General features: G+C 46.2%; 1 protein-coding gene across 1 annotated transcript in view; it reads left to right on the top strand.

Annotated features, from left to right (window-relative positions):
* LOC144771880 (interleukin-1 receptor-like 1) overlaps nt 1-24,832 on the top strand; it is a 417,138-nt gene that overhangs the window by 171,002 nt on the left and 221,304 nt on the right. Inside the window, exon 4 of the mRNA XM_078656126.1 lies at nt 7,437-7,617. Within this exon, the coding sequence (XP_078512252.1) occupies nt 7,437-7,617 (181 nt within the window). The remainder of the gene's footprint in view (nt 1-7,436; nt 7,618-24,832) is intronic.

The following is a 24,832-nucleotide window of genomic DNA, read 5'->3' on the forward strand; positions in this document are numbered from 1 at the left end:
TCCACCAGGCACCACACCAGAACTGATGTTCTGTGTGGATTACCGAGGACTGAACTCAGTTACAAAGACTGATGCTCATCCGATCCCTAGGGCGGATGAATTAATTGACCGGCTAGGAGCTGCCCAATATCTAAGTACCTTTGACCTCACTTCAGGGTACTGGCAGATCTCCTTGATAGATGGAGCAAAGGAAAGGTCAGCCTTCTCCACGCCTGAGGGACACTTCCAATTTTGTGTAATGCCCTTTGGGCTCAAAAATGCCCCTGCCACATTTCAGCGGCTGGTGAACCAGGTCCTCTCTGGAATGGAGAGTTTCTCTGCTGCTTACCTGGATGACATTGCTGTCTTCAGTAGCAGTTGGGAGGACCATTTGCAACATTTGCAAGCAGTTCTCCAGGCCCTGAAACAAGCTGGATTGACCATCAAAGCCAGCAAATGCCAGATTGGGCAGGGGTCGGTTGTGTACCTTGGACACTTGGTGGGTAGGGGGTCAGTGCAGCCCCTGCAGGCAAAGATTGAGGCAATCATGGCCTGGGAACCCCCCAAGACACAGACTGAGGTCCGAGCTTTCCTGGGCCTCACAGGCTACTACCGTCGCTTTGTGAAGGGATATGGCACTATTGTAGCGCCCCTCACAGAGCTCACCTCAAAGAAACAACCTCGACGGGTAGTTTGGACGAAAGCTTGTCAGCAAGCTTTTGAGAAACTGAAGCAGGCAATGTGTGCGGCACCGGTCCTGAGGGCCCCAGACTTCTCCAAGGAGTTCATTGTCCACACAGATGTATCAGAACATGGCATTGGGTCAGTGTTATCGCAACTAAATGAAGAGGGCCTGGATCAGCCTGTGGTCTTCTTATCCAGGAGACTGCTTCCCCGGGAACAGAAGTGGAGTGCATTTGAGAGGGAAGCTTTTGCGGTGGTGTGGGCTCTGAAGAAGCTGCGGCCATACCTGTTTGGCTCGCACTTCCTGGTTCAGACTGACCATCGCCCCCTTCGTTGGCTAATGCAGATGAAGGGGGAGAATCCAAAGCTGTTGAGGTGGTCCATCTCCCTACAGGGAATGGACTTCCGGGAGGAACATCGGCCTGGAGTGGACCACGCCAATGCAGACGGTCTCTCCAGGTATTTCCGCCTTAGTGATGAGGACTCCCAAGGGGTTGGGTAGTTCTCCCCACTTTCAGCTGGGGGGGGAGACGTGTGTTAGACCTGTCTGGCCTTTTGCGTAGTCCCTCCAAGTTATTATTTATTTTGTCCCCTTTTTGCCCCTCATGCCCTTATTAATTTTTGTGTCCACTAGATTTTTCAAGGTGTTGGTCTAGGGGATAGGTGTTCTTTCACCCTCATAGCTTTTCACCTCAGGCCTAGAGGCCTTTTCTGACAGGAATATAGTTGGAGTCACAAAATGGTGGCTACCAACTGTACTAACTGCCAAACCTAGAACCTGTCCCATAGAGTAGAATAGGGCGTTCCAGAACCTTCTGGTCCCTTCTGGACCCCTGAGGGTCAGCCTATAAAAGGCAGAATGCTGGACGGCCATTTTGTCTTACTGGAGAGAGTCAGCTAGAGGACAGGCTGTAGCTGAAGGTGGGGGTAGGATAGTCAGAGGGTTGTCCTATTGATTCACCACCCTTCCTCCCTTGGGTTACCTGACCTGACCCTGCTGATTTAGATGGCTGGAGACCCTGGGCGCCTGACCAACCCCTAGTCTAGAAATACAGGGGTGTGAAGAGGAGAAGGAGACTGCGGTGCTGCGGAGCGCAGTCCTCTGCCCAGTAGAGAGACTTTTATTGAGCAGTGCTTAGAAGAAGAAGGGTTAATCTTTGTGGCCCCTTGTGCAGTTGTCAACTGAATCCTGCCCCTGGTTGCCGTGACTTTCCCCTAGCAACAGAATCCCCCGGAGTTTCATCACTTACTCGCTGTGGCTGTATCTGTCTGTGGAGAGGGGCCAACCTTTGGAGGGGCGGACGCAGAGTGAACCTGAGCAGGGTTACCCCCGAGCCAGCGCCTGGTGAGCAGCGCAAGATCAGCGCTGTGGTCGCTGGTAATGTGAGTAGGGGAGAAAGGTAGCGAGGCATCGCTTGTCACAGAAGCAGCCCTGTAGTGCTTACCCCGGTCCCGGAGTGTGAGGAGAGCGAGGGGAGGCGCCAACGCGAGAGCGCGATCTCCAGTGTGGAGACACTGCTCCCTCGCGCATGCCCCGTTGAGCCGCCGGGCTCTGTGAGGCGGAGCCGGCTGAGAAATAGAAGCGGAAGCGGCGCTTTCCTGCGCAGGTCAGCCTCGGCGGTGCCTGCCCGTGATTGTGTGGCCTGAAGCTGTGGAACCGGCAGCGGTATCGTCCGTTAATTAAGGGAATTGGTATCCCCGCTTTTCCCCGCGCCAGCACCGAGTGAGCAGCTGGCTAGGCGGGAAGTAGCGGACTCGGCAGCTGGGACTTCTGTGGAGCTTCAGATTAACAGCGACACATGGAGACCTGGGAAGCATCATCTCCACGTTACAGTAAGGAGAGCGTGGGGAAGGAGGGAAGACTGAGCCCTAGGAATTGACCTCCTCTACTCGAGAAGCAGAGGGGAGGGGTCCTTAAGAGTTCTGACAGAGAAGGGGGAAAGTGGTACTAGAGCTGACAAAGAAGCTACTCAAGCTCTGGTCATTCTTCCTCAACCGTGATACAAGCGGTGGGGAGTAGCCTGAGGAAACAAACTGCAAAGAGAGCGCTGATGGTGCCTGTTGTTTAAGTAAAGGTTCAAGTTCCTCATTGAGGCTGCTGGTGTCTATGTAGAATTCTGGTATATGTGAAACCTCTCAGCAACTGTGTACCTGATGGGGGGTTAGAGGTGCGGTGGGAGAAAAGTTTAGGGCACCTCATTGAAGTCAAATCTAATCAATCCTGGAGTCTAATTAAATGTACTATGGATGTTGATTAATGATATAAGTTAGCATTTCTGAAGGTATGGCTACTGATTTCATGTCAACTGTATGTACTGAGCTGTGATTTTTCCAAAGACATAAGAGTAATATTAATTCTCCTGACGGAATGTATAATACTAAATTGTGAATACTAAGAATAGGAGAACAGAAAGTATTTTTTATAAACCAGCTCTTATTTTTCCATACATTGGTGTAGCGTCATTTTTGTGTGTTATTGCGTTGATTTACTGCTGGGTGGTCTGCAACCTTCACATCTGTGCCTTTAGTGAATGTGTCTTACCCTAGGTCAGGCTACCCTAGGTGACCTGACATCCCAGGTTCCAACAGGGACCATCCATAAAGAATATATATAAAGGTGAGTTGTTGGGGAACAATATGAAAGACGGATTTTCTTATTGCATCAGGGGGCTTGCAACTGATGTGCCCAACATCTAATATGAGCTTTCATCCTTCACTGGCAAAATACAAATATATAGAGGAATCCCCGCAGTGATCTTTCAAATGGGAATCCAGGAGAGAGTGCACATCATGTCTTATACAACCTTGTATTGTGTCTTCTTTATGTAATGCACAATATCCAACATAGAATTTATTTTGTCTTACTTTTCCGTAGTGGTTTCTAAAAGTTCCCTGTCTGATGTCCACAGCCCAGGGCGAGGCCTGCGTCTCGCACCTTGTTTGTTGCTTTAATAGCGAAAGAAAAAGCTTTGGGCACATCAGTTGCAAGCTCCCTGATGCAATAAGTCAAAAACAAAGTACATTTGGAAAAAGTACAATTGGAAAAAGGAGAATAAAGCAAATAGTAATGTAATAAAATAATAAAAAGATAAATAAAGTAATGAACAAAGGTTTCAGAATGTTGAATGGATATAAAGGATAGCCCCAAAGAGCTCTAGCTAGCCTTTGTAAAGCAGTATAGGTCGTTGGGGAGTGTTTGGTACTTTTGATGAGCTTTGGTTTTTCCCCCTTTCTCTCAGACCTAGAAGTAATATTTGAGGGGGTACCTATAGGTATTAACAGCATTGTTAATCCAATGCAATGTGAAGAAAATATGAGTACCTGTTTTTTTTAATAGGGACTGTTTCATAACAGAGTTTAAGTAAACGTCTGGGGCACTGTATGTAGAGACAATGTTTAAGATCATTTCTGACAAGCAACCTTTAACAGGTAACGTGCTGTGAGGTGTTATAGCACTTTGCTTCGTACCCGTCCACAGCTATTATCCGTTCATCATGTTTGTTATTTTTCTCCTTTTTGGTCCTTTTGCCTTAGTTTGCCTTTAATGTTTCCTTTCCAATACCCTGCTTGGTTGTGCTCAATGCCTTTGGGTAGCCATTTCTTGCTTAACGTCTAAGCTCCTGACCAGTCTGATTTGTTGTGTTGTCCTAGTGTCCTCGTCTTGTACCCCGGTCTGCTCGAGTGCTCAACACAGTAACAACCCCTGTTGAAACCAGAAAGCCTCATACCAATTCTGTATTGTGTCATTTATCTGCAGCTAGAATCCTAATACATGCTGGTGGTCCTCTGTCTCCACTGCAGACAGCTCAGTGATCTCTCTGTCCTCAAGCACTGAAGTAGATTTCCACTCTCTCTCGCCAGGAATGAACCCATTCCGAAGAGAGAGATTCAGGGCCTCATTTATGAGGCCGTGCGTCACTTTTACGCCGCTGGTGCGTCACTTTTTATGATGCACCATCAGCGTAAAAAATGTGCCTTGTTGCACCATATTTACAAAGTGACGCATCTAGGTAGATGCGTCACTTTGTAAACCCCTGCACTACATTATACCTTCACCAGGTATAATGTATGCAGGGGGGGGCGTTCTGACGCAAGACAGGGTCATAGAAGTGATGCAGTGAAATCTATAAGATTTCACTGCGCCACTTCTAGGACACAAATGCGTCAATTTCTTACGCCTGCCTCACAGCAGGCGTAAGACTGACGCAGGCCCGTTCACGTGGGGCTTGCCCCATGTGAAAGGACACATTGCTGGAGTTGCGTCACTTTTGTGACACACTCCAGCAATGCGTCACTTTTGCGCCATACAGATACGTCAGAAATACTGACATATCTGTAACTCCTTGCTCCATGATGCGTCATACTGTAAATATGATGCACCATTGGTCTCGCAAGGAGGGCGCAGTGAAAAGTGACGCATCGCTGTTTTCACGCAGCGATGCGTCACTTTTCATAAATGAGGCCCCCAGTCTTTTATCTCTTCCTCCCCTCTTCTGTCTTTCCCTGATTTCTTCCCCTGGTGTGTAATGCATCTTTGGTAACCTGTATAGAGGCGGCAGGGGCTTTGAGCGGGTCTGCACATCAGGAACTTGTAAACCATCTGAAGCCATTGTTTACAGGCACTATTTGTACCACTTCTTGTAAAATCTCATTGGTTTCCCAGTCCCTACCAAGTTTTTAAAACACATTTCTGGGAGATTGCTGTTTTGCTTGTGATCCCTGTTAAATGAAAACAATATATATAACGGTCACCTGTTTCTAATTCAATGCGCATCCGACCATTGAACCCCTATACTACCGGCCCTAAAAATAATCAGCACAATTGGGGACACACCCAAGAGCTATCAAGTAATCGATGGGTGATTTAGCAATCATTATCTGGCACCTCATGCACTTTCACGGGCCATATGGATCAGTTTCCCTTTTTGCAGAACTTTCCTTCGTTTTGCAGCAGTGCAAGAAAGCAAGTTGTTTACCTTTCGAGCAATGCACTAACAACGTGTCTGCGGACTAATAAGCACATGCAGGCTGCTTCATAAAAACTAACGTGGTAGGAATTATTAGTGCCATTGAGAGCACCCAGTAGTGAATGAATGGATGGGAAGGCCCGCAAGGACAAAAGACCTCCATCTCATCATTCGATTTCCACTCAGAAGGGTTTGCATCTTGTATATTGTGACTCTCATTGACAACTGTGAAACACAATGTACTTTTAAGCAGTAAAGATTCGGTCTTTACATTCACAAAGACAGGCTTATTGCTCAGTGGTGCCTTTGCGAATGCAGGGTAAATTGATGTGAGAGCACCACGTATGCGTCTTCTTCATGTTATTCAGAGTGCATTGGGCCATCTCATCCAATTCTGAATCTACATCTTTAAAATAATCAACAATGCTGTTGAGGGCACAGAGAACCCTGTGGTACTCACTGTTACCCTACGTGACTTCCAATTCAACAACTGTTCTCTTGCAAATCCCTTCTTGTGTGTCCAGCATCAATCATTCCAGGACAGAGCCTCTTTTTCAGGTTCCAAAGCTTTAGTTTAAGCAACTTGGAAAGAATTTAGAGCTTGCTATGACACACTGATTTACGCATTTATACACTTTTATTATTTTTTGTACCATCTCACTCGCAAGGCAACATTGTAGCGCCAAACTTGCGTTCCTGCTTTTTTATCCTTTTTGCTTTTGTTTGCTTTCAATATGTAAAATATATATCTCACTCTGGCGGGGAGGGGGTGGGGTGCGGTAGAGTGGGGTGGGGTGATCAACTTGAAGGAATTTTGTCAAGGCTCACTGGTCAGTCAATATTAATTTGCTTCAGTTAAGAGCATTTGATTCGTGTGCTTCGAATGTGTTGGTTATTTCGTTGTTGGTTTGGTGCCACTGTTCTCACAAAAAACAGTAATGTAGGAGGCTTCTACATTCAGTAGCAAACCAGGGGCCTCATTTATGAAGCTGTGCGTCACTTTTACGCCACCGGTGCATCACTTTTTGTGACGCACCAGTGGCGTAAAAAATGTGCCTTGTTGCGCCATATTTACAAAGTGACACATCTACCTAGATGCGTCACTTTGTAAACCCCCACGCCACATTATACCTGCGCCAGGTATAATGTATTCAAGGGGGGCGTATTGACGCAAGAAAGGGTTGTAGAAGTGATGCAATGAAATCTATGAGATTTCACTGCGCCACTTCTAGGACACAAATGCGTCAATTTCTTACGCCTGCCTCACAGCAGGCGTAAGACTGACGCAGGCCCTTTCACATGGGGCTTGCCCCATATGAAAGGACACTTTGCTGGAGTTGCGTCACTTTCGTGACACACTCCAGCAATGCATCACTTTTGCGCCATACAGATACGTCAGAAATACTGACGTATCTGTAACTCCTTGCACCATGATGCGTCATACTGTAAATATGACGCATCATTGGTGTTGCAAGAAGGGCGCAGTAAAAAGTGACGCATCGCTGCTTTCACGCAGCGATGCGTCACTTTTCATAAATGAGGCCCCAAGAATGGACCCTTTTTACCATGGGTATGTTGTAAAAGACAGACATAATTGAGGTACGGTTGATCACTCAGTACCCAGGGATGTGTACCACTGCACCTTTTGCATTAAAAATACCAAGGCAAGTGTCTATATTCTAGAATTGCCATTTTCGGCTAGTCGTTTGTGCTGCCTTTTTCGCAAAGCTCCTGCTTCAGAAATCTGTATAACAATATCCATTAGCACTAATGTAACTGACTTGTATTTTTCCAATTCTTTATTAGGAACAACACTTCTGAGCTATGGCGGCAGGGATATCAGTTGTATGTCCATGAGCTCTCTACGGGTCTTTGTTACAACAAAAAGACTCTTTACTTTCAAAGAGTAGAGAACAAAGCTACTGCTGAAATTAGGTGCACCATCGCCGAAAACTACCGAGTTAAAGGACCTGTCAAGTGGTACAAAGTAAGCAAAAGAAAACCACTATATGTATTTACTTGTACCTTTAGCATTACAGCCACATTGTTTACCTTTTGCACATCCAACAAATACGGACAAATACATTTGATAAGCCACTGAAAGTAAACATTCTAGTAATGATCAAGTAAAGATCTAACCAAGGGATGATCTCTGGGATGAAACCCTTCTCAAGCAGCACCCACAATTCTTCTCAGGGTGAATTCACAAGCAAACCCTAAATGACCCTGTCCTCAACCCTCAGGTAGTTTGGCACAGAGCAGTCCGGCTTAACTCAGAGGCATTGGTTAAAGTATTTGTGCAACATAGTGAAAACACACCACAAAAGGGGCCCACTGCAGAGTTAGAACAGTAGAATAATTCTTAATGAATAGAACAATACCACTATTGACAAAAGTCAAATTTAAAGAACCGGAGAAATTGCATTTTAATGTTTTTTGAGAAAATATCCCCAAAGGGCGTAAAGCAGCAACTATGGATAACTGGTTGCATCGAACTGGGACTAAGGGCCGGATGTAGGTCGGTCGGTAACGGCCGAAAATCGGTATTTTCGGCCGTTACCGACCGAGAATCACAAAATGGTATGTAGGTCCAGATATTTTACAGATTCGGAAAATTTACCGATCGGTAAATTTACCGAATCTGTAAAATACCGATTCAGTATTTTTTACCGATTCGGTAACAATGAGATGTAGGTGGGACTCTTCTGAGTCCCACAAGCCTTACAGAATCGGTATTTTACCATGAAATCCAACTTCATGGTAAAAAACCGATTCCGGTGTGCATGCACATGTGTGCATGCACACCTGTGCCATATGACAGGCAGACCTGCCCTTAGGGCAGGTATGCCTGCCACATGGCCCCCGAATCTTTTTTGGGGGTGCTAGAGGGTGTCAAAGTGACACCCCCTGCACCCTTGTCAAAATCGGTATTTACCGATTCTGTAAATACCGACCGGTAATGCCCCATTCATTCCTATGGGCTTCAAAGCCCATAGGAATGAATGGGACATTACCGGTCGGTATTTACAGAATCGGTAAATACCGATTTTTACCGATTCGGTAGCAGGAACATCTGGATGTTCCTACATCTCAACCCCTTAGATTTACCGATTTTTAATTACCGAATCGGTATGATTCGGTAATTTAAAATCGGTAAATCTATTTTACCTACATCGGGGCCTAAGTCACATGTTCAGGCTAACCACACTGCAGTGTGGGCCGGCCACAGGGATTCAATGAGGCCCGTTGCACGAAAATACATTCAAACCTGGTTTGCAGAGCATTGAGTGAATCTGCCTCAAAGATGTGTTTGCGTAGCCCAAGCGGTGTGTGTTTCAAGATGCAGTGAGGCTGCAGTGTGAGGGCCTGCATTGTTGTTGAGGTCCTGTTAATGAGCTTTGCAATGTGAAGTCACACATTGAGGATGTGAAGCGCAATCGGGGCGATGCATCTGATCCAATGAGCCTCAAGGCTGCAATGCACAGTCTGACATCATCGTTGAGTGCTGTCGATGGGACATTCGAGGGTCTGTACCGAGGATGCATCGCATAGTGGTGGTTTTGAAGGCATCAATTAATCCTAGTTTGCAGAGCATTGAGTGAATCTGCATCAAAGATGTGTTTGCGTAGCCCAAGCAATGTGTGTTTCAATATGTGGTGAGGCTGCACTGTGAGGGTCTGCATTGTTGTTGAGGGTCCCATTGATAAGGTTTGCAGTGTGAAGTCAGACATTGAGGATGCGGAGCGTAATCGGGGCAATGCATCTGATCCGATGAGCTGCGAGGCTGCGATGCACAGTCTGGCATCATCGTCGAAGATGCTGTCGATGAGAGATTCGAGGGCCGGTACCGTGGGTGCATCGCACAGTTGTGGTTTTCAAGGCATCGCAGGTTGCAGTTGTGATGCAGATCTTTGCAAAGGGTCCAATCCACCCAGCAGCTGAGATGTGTCGGTTCAGCTCGAGTTTGCGCAGCTCAGCAAAGGAGATGCATTGGTTCCACTGCATCAACAGAGGCTGGTGAAACTCACTTCCAAAGGTCCAGGGCTGGGGTGGATTACTTGGCAGAGTAAACACACAGATGTCAAAGTCTAGGTGCAGATGCAAGGTTGTTGGAAGCCTGTTATGTCCCTGAGGCATCAGATTGGATCCAACCAGCCCTTGGAGTCATTCTGGGTTCTGGGTGGAAGAGATGCAGGCCCCATCCTTCTCACCCATGCAAGTGGCTGCAGACCAGCACAGCAAAGCAAGAATCCAGCAGAGTGGCAGTCCTTCAGCAGCAAATCAGTCCTTCTTCCTGGCAGAGTATCCAGAGGTCCAGAAGTGTACTGAAGTGGTGGTCTCTGAGGTACAGTTTTTATACCCAGTTGTGCCTTTGAAGTGAGGGAGAAGCTTTTAGAGATTTCAATTTGCAGTTCCAAGGCATCCTGCCTCCAGTGCCCTGGTTCCAGACTAACTACAGGAGAGTATGCAGCCCATTGTGTGGAGGAGGTACTGTCACGTTCTGCAGATTGACTAACCTGGTTTGTTCAGATACAGCGGGAGCGATGTTGAAGCTAGTTTCTCTCCTCCCTAGATGTGTACCCCAGGTGAGTCTTAGCGGAACTTCACATGAGAGGACACCACCCAGGGAAGGGGAAAAAATGGAGAAATAAAATAGAAAAGGCTGGCAGCCATAAACCATCCACAGGGCTCGACAATAGGAGATACACCTCGCCTACGTCGGGGTACAGGTTCCTGTATGGAGACACAAAACACACAGGATTCACTCTCTGTCTCAAATACAAGGCCACCTCTACTTGTTATATACTTGAGTACCCAATATGCTTACATGTCAAAGCTCCAGCAAGCACTCCAACACATCAGGGCAAAAGTAGGAAAAAATAAAGTAAACAACAAAAAACAGTAGGGAACTGCCCATGAACCCTAAACGGAAAAAAGATTAACGGAGTCTCTGTGGATTACCCATAGTCAATGTAAACGCTACTTATCTGAAGCGTAGTGTGTTCTTCGTGAATGCAACTCGACCAACCCGAGGTCAGCCGCAAAGTTCATTGTGGTGAAAATCCGGTCCGAGCTACTCAACAGCTCAATGGAAAACCCAAAAGAGATCAGCAGAATCCACAATCAGGAAGTAGCGGATAAAACAAAACAAAAGTACTTTCCACACGCTAGTCCGCCATTAGCATAAGTTCCCAAAGAAAACGAGAAAGCAAGCGAGGAAAAAGGGGAGCTGGATTCAAGTCATCCACTCACCCTAAAGTCTTAATACAACAGTGCGGCTCCCAAGCGGCTCCCAGCAGGGTTTGCAGATCGGGTCACAGAGCGGCTCCCAGCAGGGTTTGCAGATCGGGTCACAGAGCGGCTCCCAGCTCGGTTTGCAGAGCGTGACACAGAGCGGCTTCCAAGCGGCTCCCAGCAGGGTTTGCAGATCGGGTCACAGAGCGGCTCCCAGCTCGGTTTGCAGAGCGGGACACAGAGCGGCTTCCAGCTCGGTTTGCAGAGCGGGACACAGAGCGGCTTCCAAGCGGCTCCCAGCAGGGTTTGCAGATCGGGTCACAGAGCGGCTCCCAGCTCGGTTTGCAGAGCGGGACACAGAGCGGCTTCCAGCTCGGTTTGCAGAGCGGGACACAGAGCGGCTTCCAGCTCGGTTTGCAGGGCGGGACACAGAGCGGCTTCCAAGCGGCTCCAGCAGATCAAAGAAGCAGAATAACACGATGCAAGAAAAAACGCGCCCAACAAGGTTCCTAGTTCCAGAAAGTAGCTGACACAGGTGACAAGCAGCGAGGGCTTCCCCACAGACATAGTTATAGATGTGGTGACGGACAGAGCAGAAGAAAGGGAAAACAGACTAACCACCAAGCATTCTGGGATCTGTAGTTTCCCCCCATAGGCACCTAAATTGTGGCAGAACCCCCTCGCAATGACCGACGTCCCGGCGGTCCTCCAGACTTAGAAGGATATCTGGAATGGAATCGTCTCAGTAACCCGGGACAATGTAAATTAGAGCGAGGTTCCCATGAGCGTTCCTCCGGTCCGTAACCTTTCCAATCTATTAAATATTGTAAGGCACCCCTCACCCTTCTGGAGTCAAGCACGGCTCTCACCTCATACTCGACATCCCCCTCTATGTCCACGGGCTGAGGTCTGACCATTGGTCTCGTGCCCTGCACATAGGGTTTCATCAGAGATACATGGAACACGGGATGTATATGCCAGGAGGAAGGCAGCTTTAGTTTCATGGCGACTGGATTAACCACGGCCACGATGGGATAAGGACCTACAAACTTAGGTTGCAAGCGTGTATTCCCCTTAAGCCTCAAATGTTTGGTACTCAACCATACCTTATCGCCCACTGCATAGACTGGCTCTGGAGTTCTCTTCTTGTCAGCCTGTACTTTGTCGCGGTTTCTGGCTGCCGCCAACTGTTCTTTAGCATCATGTAAAACAGACTGAAGATGCTCATGATGTTGCTGTATGGTAGGATGTGAAGAAGGGCATGGCTGGTCAAAAGGCAAAGAATTGGGATGATAACCCGTAAGACAAAAGAAGGGGGAGCATCCCAAAGAAGAATGAGTGGTGTTATTGTAGGCAAATTCTGCCATCCACAACAACGTTCTCCATTCTTCTCCCTGTTGCAGTGTAAAGCATCTCAGATACTGTTCTAGCGTCTGGTTTAGTCTTTCTGTTTTACCATCTGTCTGAGGGTGGTAACTGGTTGAAAGTCGCGCATCAATTTTCATAACCTCACACAGAGCCTTCTAGAATTTAGAGGTGAACTGTGAACCTCTGTCTGTGATAAGCACAGAAGGAATGCCATGTAAACGTACCACATGTTGCATAAAGGTCAGAGCCAATTCTCCTGATGTGGGTAACTTAGTCAAAGCAATGAAATGACCCATCTTAGTGAGATGGTCAATCACCACTAAAATAGTGTTGTTGCCGAAACTGAGAGGCATTTCTACTATGAAATCCATCGAAACCGTGTGCCATGGGGCTGAAGGTACCGGTATAGAACGTAGTAATCCACTGCTTCTTTGATGTTGCGCTTTGGCTTGAATGCATATAGGACATTTGGATACATATTCTTCTATGTCTTTCCGAATGTTTTCCCACCAAAAGTACCTCAATGTATGTTGGAGGGTCTTGAGGATTCCTGGATGGCCGCTCAAAGAAGAATCATGTGTCCATTGCAGGACCTGATACTGTGATTCCTTATCAGGGAGATACAACTGTTTATCTCGGAAAAGAAGCTTCCCTTTTTGTTTTCTTTGTCTGGGTTCATTAGCTATCCATGAGGGAGCATCTACCGAATTGCTTTTTTTTAATAAAACACATGTCTCAGGAAATCAGTGGGACTTGTTAGTGCTGACACATACGGTTCGAATGTTGCTTTGTTTAGAAGAAGGGGAGGTTCTTCACCTTCCAATGCCGACTCCGGAGATATTGATACTGGTCATGATAAGGCATCAGCCTTTCCGTTTTGAGGGCCAGGGCGATATTTAATTACGAAGTCGAAATCTGAGAAAAACAAGGACCACCGTAACTGGCGAGGTGTTAACGCCTTTGCACTTTTCAAGAAAAGAAGATTACGGTGATCTGTAAAGATTTCCACGGTATGTCTTGCCCCCAACAGATGATGTCGCCACTCTTCACACGCCCATTTGATGGCCAACAATTCCTTGTCTGTAATGCTATAATTAATCTCACTGGAGGACAATTTCCTTGAGAAATAAGCGACAGGATGAAGTTGACCTGTGTCCGGATGTCTTTGGGATAAAATGCCTCCAATAGCGTAATGTGACGCGTCAGTTTCCATCACGAAAGGTTGAGTGGCATCCGGATGCCGAAGAATGGGTGCGGAAACAAAACGAGCCTTCAACGCCTGAAACGCCTGTTCAGCAGGTTCTGTCCATTTGAAGACTGCTCCCTTCTTTAGCAAATGCGTCAGAGGCTGAATGATGGTAGAAAATCCATGAATGAATCTGCGATAAAAGTTCGCAAAACCTAAAAAGCTTTGCAAGGCCTTCACACAAGAAGGGGATTCCCATTGTGTTATTGCTTGAATTTTCTTATGGTCCATCCGTAGCCCATCCGGACCTATGATGTACCCTAGAAATTCAACCTCCTTGGTATGGAAGAGACATTTCTCTAATTTGGCAAAGAGTTTGTGTCGATGCAGTCTTTCTAACACTTCCATCACATGCTGAAGGTGTTCTTCTTGCGTGGCCGAGTAGATGAGTATATCATCTATATAGACGATGCATGACACATCGAGCAAGCCCCTTAACACCTCATCCATAAAAAATTGAAATGCAGCAGGGGCATTGCATAAGCCAAACAGCATGACCTGGTACTCGTAGAGCCCGTATTTAGTGCGGAAAGCGGTCTTCCATTCATCCCCACGGCGGACCCTTACGAGATGATAGGCACCACGCAAGTCAAGCTTGGTAAAGATTTTAGCGTCTTTTAATTGGTCCAATAGGACAGGTATCAGAGGAAGAGGATATCGATTCTTTCTGGTGATTCTGTTGAGAGCTCTATAATCGATACAAGTACGCAAGCCCCCTTCCTTTTTCGGAATAAAGAACAGAGGTGACGAGGCTGGAGAGGTAGAGGGGCGTATGAATCCTGACGCTAATAGTTTAGTCAGATACTGTTGCAGATAGGCGTTTTCTGCCTCTGTGAGGGCATATATTCTGCTGCATGGAATGGTGGCCCCCGGTTCCAGGTCGATCACACAGTCATATTCCCTGTGGGGGGGTAACTTGTTGGCCTCCTTTTCGTTGAAAACGTCCTGGTACTTCCTGTAGACCTCTGGAAGGATAGAGATGGCGTTCACACTCAAAGTTCTCCCTCCACTTGCTAGAGTACTTGCAGGGGTTTCCGTCCGAATTTCCTCAGAAAAGCAAGGCAGGGCACAATGTTCAGTACAGTAGGCAGAACTGAGGGTGATGGTACGAGCAGCCCATTTCACTACAGGGTCATGTAAGGTCAACCACGGCATACCCAAAATCAAATTGAACTGAGGGGCATCGATCAAGTCAAATGAAATGAGTTCGTAATGGTTGTGTCCTATTTGCATCATTACTTGGCGCGTATGATAACACACAGGTCCCGATGTTAAATCAGACCCATCCACAGCCTTTACAGCTTCAGGCGTTTCTTTCAGGATGCATGGGACCCCCAATCTTTTAGCATATTGTCGATCGATGAAATTGCCAGTAGCTCCACTGTCAAGCATGGCATGTACCATCACAGGAGTTTCCCCCGGCCACGTAATGGTGACACATACATTCATATGAGGCACAGCAGGTTGCATAGTGTTTGCAACAGTGTGAGAGACCTCTTTTTCATCATCATGGCTCAAACGAGGGGTCTTGGACTCGTTTGAGCATTCTCGTTTCCCGAAGTACTTACAGGATATTCCAACGCAGAAAGATTTCTGGCCCCTTTCGTCTTGACTCTGCAATCTTTGATGAAGTGTCCAGGTTTTCCACAGTACATGCAGAGTTTCTGCATCCTTCTACGTGTACGCTCTTCTGAACTCAATGGACCTCGTATTCCTCCTATTTGCATGGGTTCTGTGGTATCTGAGGTAGGAGGGTTTTCAGAGACTGCTCTGGGTTTGGTAGGAGGGAAGCGGAACTCATGTCGATATTTGTCGCCCTTCCGTTCTTGTAGTCTATGATCTAATTGTACTGTGAGATCTATTAACTCTTCACACGTAGTAGGCAAAGACACCACCTGGGCAAGAACGTCCTTCAGTTCTCCTTTCAATCCTTGATAAAACAAGGACACTCTCTTTGCTGGTGGCCAATCAGTTTCAACAACAAGACGATTGAAGTGTGTTATGTAAGACAGCAGATCTTGCGATCCTTGTTTCAGTGTAATCAATTCTCTATCTAAGGATAGCATATGTGCCTTACGATCAAACAACTTCCTCATCTCTTCGCAGAATTCCTCGAAATCATTCAGAACAGGATAATTTCTTTCAATCAGAGGAAATGACCAACTAGCTGCATTACCCCCTAGATAAGATAACATGAAGGCTGTCTTGGAATGATCATCGGGAAAGACAGCAGGTTTACACATAAAATGTAACCTGCACTGTCCCAAAAATGTACTGAATTTTTTAGGATCCCCTAAAAACCTTTCAGGAGGTGCCAAAGGCAACTGCATTGGTTGTATGACATTAATGGTAGAAGGACCTTGTACTCCTTGAGCAACAGAAGGTTGGGACTGAAGAGGAGGAGGTAACGTGGCATCTCTAATGTAATGGGCTCCTCTACCACTAGTGGGTCCTGACCGTGCTATCCCCGCTACCTATTGTCGTAGAGTAGTCATTTCAGTCCTCATATCATGGTTCTCTACCCTCACAGCATCTACCTCTACTCGTAACGTAATGCGTTAAGAGTTTCTAGCATAGTAGCCAGGACGGTATTAGTATCCATCGCTCAGGCCGTAATACAACGTGGGCTTGTCACTCTGTCACGTCCTGCAGATTGACTAACCTGGTTTGTTCAGATACAGCGGGAGTGATGTTGAAGCTAGTTTCTCTCCTCCCTAGATGTGTACCCCAGGTGAGTCTTAGCGGAACTTCACATGAGAGGACACCACCCAGGGAAGGGGAAAAAATGGAGAAATAAAATAGAAAAGGCTGGCAGCCATAAACCATCCACAGGGCTCGACAATAGGAGATACACCTCGCCTACGTCGGGGTACAGGTTCCTGTATGGAGACACAAAACACACAGGATTCACTCTCTGTCTCAAATACAAGGCCACCTCTACTTGTTATATACTTGAGTACCCAATATGCTTACATGTCAAAGCTCCAGCAAGCACTCCAACACATCAGGGCAAAAGTAGGAAAAAATAAAGTAAACAACAAAAAACAGTAGGGAACTGCCCATGAACCCTAAACGGAAAAAAGATTAACGGAGTCTCTGTGGATTACCCATAGTCAATGTAAACGCTACCTATCTGAAGCGTAGTGTGTTCTTCGTAAATGCAACTCGACCAACCCCAGGTCAGCTGCAAAGTTCTTTGTGGTGAAAATCCGGTCCGAGCTACTCAACAGCTAAAAGGAAAACCCAAAAGAGATCAGCAGAATCCACAATCAGGAAGTAGCGGATAAAACAAAACAAAAGTACTTTCCACACGCTAGTCCGCCACTAGCATAAGTTCCCAAAGAAAACGAGAAAGCAAGCGAGGAAAAAGGGGAGCTGGATTCAAGTCATCCACTCACCCTAAAGTCTTAATACAACAGCGCGGCTCCCAAGCGGCTCCCAGCAGGGTTTGCAGATCGGGTCACAGAGCGGCTCCCAGCAGGGTTTGCAGATCGGGTCACAGAGCGGCTCCCAGCTCGGTTTGCAGAGCGGGACACAGAGCGGCTTCCAAGCGGCTCCCAGCAGGGTTTGCAGATCGGGTCACAGAGCGGCTCCCAGCTCGGTTTGCAGAGCGGGACACAGAGCGGCTTCCAGCTCGGTTTGCAGAGCGGGACACAGAGCGGCTTCCAAGCGGCTCCCAGCAGGGTTTGCAGATCGGGTCACAGAGCGGCTCCCAGCTCGGTTTGCAGAGCGGGACACAGAGCGGCTTCCAGCTCGGTTTGCAGAGCGGGACACAGAGCGGCTTCCAAGCGGCTCCAGCAGATCAAAGAAGCAGAATAACACGATGCAAGAAAAAACGCGCCCAACAAGGTTCCTAGTTCCAGAAAGTAGCTGACACAGGTGACAAGCAGCGAGGGCTTCCCCACAGACATAGTTATAGATGTGGTGACGGACAGAGCAGAAGAAAGGGAAAACAGACTAACCACCAAGCATTCTGGGATCTGTAGTTTCCCCCCATAGGCACCTAAATTGTGACAGGTACACAGACTATTCAGGTGAATGGGGGGATGTGCCCAGCTCTTCACTCCCATCTTGCCAGTGATGCACGCCTAAGCTCCTTATTGTGTGTGGCTGTCTAGGAGAAATACATAAGCTCAATTGTCAGCTACACCAGTCATGTGACAAGAGACAGGCTACAGGCTCTAAATAGCTAGGGCAAGAAATTGTAAACTTTCTAAAAGTGCCATTTTCAGAATAGCAATTTATAACCCAACTCCACTATAGGTTCGGATTTTGAATTGATTCCAGACATATCAAACATGAAGGGGTCACCTGTTCCCATTTGGTATTTACACTTATAAAATGTAATTAGGTAACTCCAATGTTATTCTATGGGAGAGGTAGGCTATGCAGTAGTGAAAAAATGAATTAAAGAGTATTTCAATACCTGGAGCTTTGTAAAACGTAAAGTTACCGTTTAAATACACTGAACCCTGCCCTCCGGGCTGTCCAGAGCCTACCCTAGGGGTGACTTATATGCATAAAAAGAGAATTTGTGATCCTGGCAAAAGGTGTATTTTGCCTGGCTGATATGGCAGTTAGAAACTGCAAACACAGGATGCATTTGCAGGTCTGAAAATATATTTAAAACAACTATTTAAGTGGGTGGCCCCATCAGTGCTGCAGACCAACTAGTAGCATTTAATTTCCAGGCCATGGGCACGTGCAGTGCCACTTTAGTAGGGACTTACAAGTAAATTAAATAAGCCAATTTGGTATAAGCCAATGTTACCATGTTTAGAGGAGAGAGCACAAGCAATTTAGCACTGGTTAGGAGTGGTAAAGTGCACAGAGTGCTAAGGTCAGAAAAAAAGAATTAAGCAAAAATAGGAGGAGGAAGCCAAAAAGTTTAGAGGAGACATTGCAGAGAAGGCCAGGTCCAACATATGGTGAACATTTGCAATATTTTCCTAGAGGATTGGTTTAAGATAGGGAGGACACTAAATTAATGTCTGTTAATTGGGGGCAACTTCATCTATAAATAAGTGTTAGACACACAGATCATAGTAATGTCAAACACTTACCAGGTTAACAAAAACAGCCACTCATACATGGATGAACATAAATTGTAAGATAGTATTGAACTTTAAGATGCAAACATTTTTTTATTTTCTGCAATAAAATAGATCTATTACAACAATAGTAAATTACTGCCTTGTCTCTTTCTCATTATAGAGCTTACCTCTGAAGTCTGTTAAACCTAAAAGACATTTCTATTCCCATATTTCTAGCTTCTTTCTTCCAATCCAGCCCTACTACTCCAGGCGTCCCCTATCACGAGGGTTGGATGTCAGAATACTGAGGTCACAAATATTCATCTACAAAACTATAAACAGCAGAATATTGGCTACCTCTATCCATTAATATACCTTCTTTATACCATGATGATATATATGGTAGCTTAGAATAATACATCTATTGTTACCAACATATACTTACCTTGACAAACGACTGTTCTTTCCTCCACATCTACATATCTTAACAAGACTTATTTATATACACACACACACACACACACACACACACATATAGGGATGCTACAGTTAGGCTCACATTTCACTCGTACAAAACCAGTGAAATATAGCAGCTAAAGCTACCTGAGATAACTGTAACTTACTCCCCCACAATGCACTGCTTATGACCACACATGCTACCTCATTCATGACATGGTCAGTGATGACATCATCCAGTGAGTGTCAGTGTTCCGTAAATGTTTCCTAAAGTTAAAGAAATATATTAAGCTACTGCATAAGCTAAATTGCTATTCTTTGTGTACTGCTAATGAGTGATACTATTTCTAACATAATTTATGTGAGTAGTTGTGTGACTGTGCGTCTCTGTGTGTTAGTGGCTGTCTGATCTGAGTGGCTATAAAGGGCCTTTGACTGGGTGTGTGAGTAGTTGTTTGGGTGAATAAGTGGGCATGTGAGTAGCTGTATGGGTGAGTAAGTGGCTCTGTGAATGGTTGTATGGGTGAGTGAGTGGCTGTATGCTTGAGTAACTGGGTGTATCAGTAGCTGTATGAGTGAGTGAGTGGCTGATTGAGTGGGTGTTTGGTTAACTGAGTGGGTGTGTGAGTGGCTATATTGGAGAGTGAGTTTCTGTAGGCAACCCAAGACATAGGGGGCCAGCCCTGGAGTGTGGCAGTTCTCAGGGCCATTAATGGCTCCAGGAGTGGGCTGAGTGCCCCACTCATTTGTTATATTCGGGCCCGACCCGGGGAGGTGGTGTTCCCCTGGGGCGAAAACGGCCCGGGAGGTGGGGTGTGCGGCCTCCTTCCCTTTAAATTGTATGTGTGGCGCCGGAGAGGTGATGTCCCCGGGGCCTACAAGGGCAATTGAGGGGGATCCTCCAGTTTCTTAATAAGTCCCTGAAAAGTTGTGGTTCCCTGAGGCTCTTAAGAGCCTTCAGATGGGGATCGCACAGCCCCCTCCACTAAACATAACAATTGGCCTGCCCTGGGGATGTGGCAGTCCCTGTGCCCAAGATTGGCCACAGGAAGGGGGGCCACATGTGCCACCTCCCCATATTATATATTAATAAGCCCCTGAGACCTGACTCTTTCTGGACTAAAAGCTTATTTTCTGCCAAACTTGGTGTAATTCCGTCCAGCGGCTCGGGTTGTAGCTGTTTTCAAAACACCTATGGGAAATTGCAAGGGGAAAACGTTTTTGGGGACCACCACTTTTTCTTGGCCCCCTCTTGATTATTCACCCCAAAACTTTCAAAACAGTAGCTGAACTGAGCATTGTTCTAATTTTGAAAAATGTGTGAAGATTTGTCACAGGGTGCCAAAGTTATTTACAAAACAAAAAATGTGTTTCCTACGAAAAATAAGCCATAACTATAAGTACCTACTGCCAACTGCATCACAAGGGAGGAGGGGTACACTGACTCTTGTCTCAACACAATTCACCCCATTGCATTCTGGTGAATGCAGAACGCTTACTTAAAACATTCTGTAGTTTTTCACCAAAGTTGGTGCAGTTAGTGCTGTTACCTTTAGACGTGTGTTTCTGGGTTTCCTCCTTCACCAGTAGAGAGCAGAAGTAGTGGAAGGCAGAGAAAGTTACTGGGGATTGCTGAAACACCGCCCAAGTCTTCACAGGTCACAGCACCACTCCACAGGCACACAAGTGCATCCCAGGTGAGTTTGTCAGCTTCTTGGCTCAAGGGAGCCTTTTAAACACAAGGGGGGGGGGGGGCACACTGCCTCTAATCCCATGCCCAGTTCGCCCCATAGCATTCTGGTACATGCAGTTCGTTTACTTCAAAATTGCTCTGGTTTTTTCACAAAAGGTGGTGAAGATAGTGTTGTTCTCTCTAGACATGTGTTTCTTGGTTTAGTACTTCACCAGTAGAGAGCAGAAATAGCAGATATTAATACCCAATGCATAAATACATACAACCGAATGAACCAACTGCTCTGTGTTAAGAATGACAGACATCAATGTTAAGCTCTAGAATGAGAAAGAGAAGGCTTAGGACCTCATTTGCCTTTTGAAGGGAACTCCACCCATCCAGCTTCTGGAGGGAGCAACATTTTCTTCAGCATAGTAGCAGTATTGTGAGAAGGAAAAATAACTAGTGTATATGGAGTTTGCATAAAAAAATTGAGGATTATCGGTTAATTTCAAATAACTAAATGAGGCTGTTTGCATGATAAGAAATGCCACATCCTAGAGCCATTCTATTCCCACCTCCCCCCACAAAATATACAGGAAACCCACATAGGCCTACACATCTGATATTCTTGAATTCACCGGTCTTCCCACCCTTGTTTTTCTAAGGTATGAATTACTGTTGCAGAATTTGTACGTGGTAGAGGGTTATCACTATATCCCATTAGCATAAACGTTATGCTTTTCACAGCAATCAATCAAATCAATTAATCAGGGATTTATATAGCGCGCTACTCACCCGAGAGGGTCTCAAGGCACTACAAAGCAATAACTACTACACCCACAACCTGCTGCCATTTAATCACAACCAGACATACAATGACAGTTGGTCTGTTGAAGATTGTATAACAACTGGTATTGTTCACAAATATAACCAGACAAAAACAGACAAAACGGAGGCAGTGGAATGATGAAGATAACTAACCTACACTCTTTAAACAACTAACAGAAAAATGTGTACCACTAACCTGGCAGAACAATAGTTTGAAATGTGTTTCACGTGTTTAAGATGGCTGGTCTTCATCTGCAATGCACAGCTAAGTAAATTAACTTTTAATAAATTAGTTTTCTCCGGTGTGACTATATTTTAAATTGCATTCTCCGAATGCCAGATCAAGGACTATATCAGGTGAGACAAAACACACAAAGCGAAACAAAAGGGGATGATGGACGGAGCGTTTGAGCAAATCAAACACTCACCCCCAGTCAACTGATCTGGGTTTAATCCATCCCCATTCTTTAGCTCACTCAGCCACCCCAGTTCAGACATGGCCATATGCAAATCAGTCTGACCCTGTGCCTCATGGGAACAGTGCAGACTGAACTGCCAAGCCATGTCTTCCCTGGACCGGAAACAAGCATCCTGGGACCGGTTTCGGATTCATAATCCTCATCAGCCAGGCTATCTTGAATCCAGTGGCCATGTGAGCAAGGGACTCACGTCTGAGCATACCCTGCCAACTTAGGGCGAACAAAGCGAAACAAAAGGGGATGATGGACGGAGCGTTTGAGCAAATCAAACACTCACCCCCAGTTAACTGATCTGGGTTTAATCCATCACCATTCTTTATCGCACTCAGCCACCCCAGTTCAGACATGGCCATATGCAAATCAGTCTGACCCTGTGCCTCATGGGAACAGTGCAGACCGAACTGCCAAGCCATGTCTTCCCTGGACCGGAAACAAGCATTCTGGGACCGGTTTCGGATTCATAATCCTCATCAGCCAGGCTATCTTGAATCCAGTGGCCAAGTGAGCAAGGGACTCACGTCTGAGCTTACCATGCCAATTTAGGGCGAAGAAAGCGAAACAAAAGGGGATGATGGACGGAGCGTTTGAGCAAATCAAACACTCACCCCCAGTCAAGTGATCTGGGTTTAATCCATCACCATTCTTTAGCTCACTCAGCCACCCCAGTTCAGTCATGGCCATATGCAAATCAGTCTGACCCTGTGCCTCATGGGAACAGTGCAGACCGAACTGCCAAGCCATGTCTTCCCTGGACCGGAAACAAGCATCCTGGGACCGGTTTTGGATTCATAATCCTCATCAGCCAGGCTATCTTGAATCCAGTGGCCAAGTGAGCAAGGGACTCACGTCTGAGCATACCCTGTCAACTTAGTGCGAACAAAGCGAAACAAAAGGGGATGATGGACGGAGCGTTTGAGCAAATCAAACACTCACCCCCAGTCAACTGATCTGGGTTTAATCCATCACCATTCTTTGGCTCACTCAGCCACCCCAGTTTAGACATGGCCATATGCAAATCAGTCTGACCCTGTGCCTCATGGGAACAGTGCAGACCGAACTGCCAAGCCATGTCTTCCCTGGACCGGAAACAAGCATCCTGGGACCGGTTTCGGCTAGGCTATCTTGAATCCAGTGGCCAAGTGAGCAAGGGACTCACGTCTTTGCATTTGTCACCCCGATTTAGGCCCAGATCTCTGTACTGGGGTGAATGTATGACATTGTTCTGCATTCTGTCCATCACCTGTTGTTTTTGCATTTGTCACCCCGAGTGGGACGGGTATGCTCAGACGTGAGTCCCGTGCACTCCATGCTACTGGAATCAAGCTATCCAGGCTGATGAGGGCTGAAAGCCCGAAACCGGTCCTTGGATGCTTGTTTCTAGTCCAGGGAGGACCTGGCTTGGCAGTTCGGGCTGGACTGTTCCCATGGGACACAGGGTCAAGGCTGATTTGCATATGGCTAGGTCCAAACTGGAATGGCATGGCGAGCAAAAAAACTATGGATTTAGGCCCAGATCTCTGTACTGGGGTGAATGTATGACATTGTTCTGCATTCTGTCCATCACCTGTTGTTTTTGCATTTGTCACCCCGAGTGGGAGGGGTATGCTCAGACGTGAGTCCCGTGCTCTCCATGCCACTGGAATCAAGCTATCCAGGCTGATGAGGGCTGAAAGCCCGAAACCGGTTCTGGATGCTTGTTTCCAGTCCAGGGAGGACCTGGCTTGGCAGTTCGGGCTGGACTGTTCCCATGGGGCACAGGGTCAAGACTGATTTGCATATGGCTAGGTCCCAACTGGAATGGCATGGCGAGCAAATAAACGATGGATTTAGGCCCAGATCTCTGTACTGGGGTGAATGTATGACATTGTTCTGCATTCTGTCCATCACCTGTTATTTTTGCACAAAACACACAAACCAACACTTAATGAAAACAAAATATCATCATGGATGACAAAAAGTCACTAGAAGGATCCCTTATACTGCCATACCGCCATGAATTGATCCGTTTGATAACATCAAATGGAAACTTCACACTATAATTGAGAGTCCAAGTTGCACATATTATGCATTTCTCCCGCGCTAATCGATGAAAATAAAAAGATGATTGGAGACTCACTCAATCAGCTAAAAGGTGGTACATATCAATAAGTTCTTATTTTCTCCCCTGCAAGAAAGGGTCGTAGGAGTGGCGCAGTGAAATCTATGAGTTTCCGTTCTCCACTTCTAAGATGCCAATGCGTCTAAACCTTATGCCTGCCTCATGGTGGGCATAAGGGTGACACAGGCCCTTTCACATGGAAAGGAACATTGCTGGAGTTGCGTCACGCTTCCGACGCATTGCACCACTTTCGTGCTGACAGATACGTCAGTAATACTGAGGCCCTTATAATAGCTGGTCGTATTTATCTTGCCAACGACCCTCTAATAGTTATAACTGATCCAAACATAGTAGACTGTTCCTCTTGACCAACAATGCAAAAACGTTCTGAAAATTGGAAGCTGCGCAATGATGAATTGTTCCCAAGCGTGGCTTATTTGCTTACTTTAAATTATTACTTTTTCACTGGATGAATCAACATTTTTACGATTTTAAGCATGCTGATTTTATTATCTTATTTGTGTTTTATTATTGAAAGAAGCAAGAATTGTCAATATTTTACAATACATGTTATCTATCTACTACTGGTACTGTAAAAAGATGTACGCTTTTCTAAAGGTTAAATTGACAATGGGAGACAGCAAGCACCAAGAATCAATGACTGACAAAGTAGCAATAGCGTGCTGTTACCGGATCATTTATTGCTTGACTTAAGATAAAATTACATCTTAGTCAATTTCGTTCAGTGCTGTATCTATTGTCATACCCTTTTGTCTGCCACTGT

This window comes from Lissotriton helveticus, chromosome 8 (genome assembly GCF_964261635.1).
Source record: "Lissotriton helveticus chromosome 8, aLisHel1.1, whole genome shotgun sequence".
Lineage (NCBI taxonomy): Eukaryota > Metazoa > Chordata > Amphibia > Caudata > Salamandridae > Lissotriton > Lissotriton helveticus.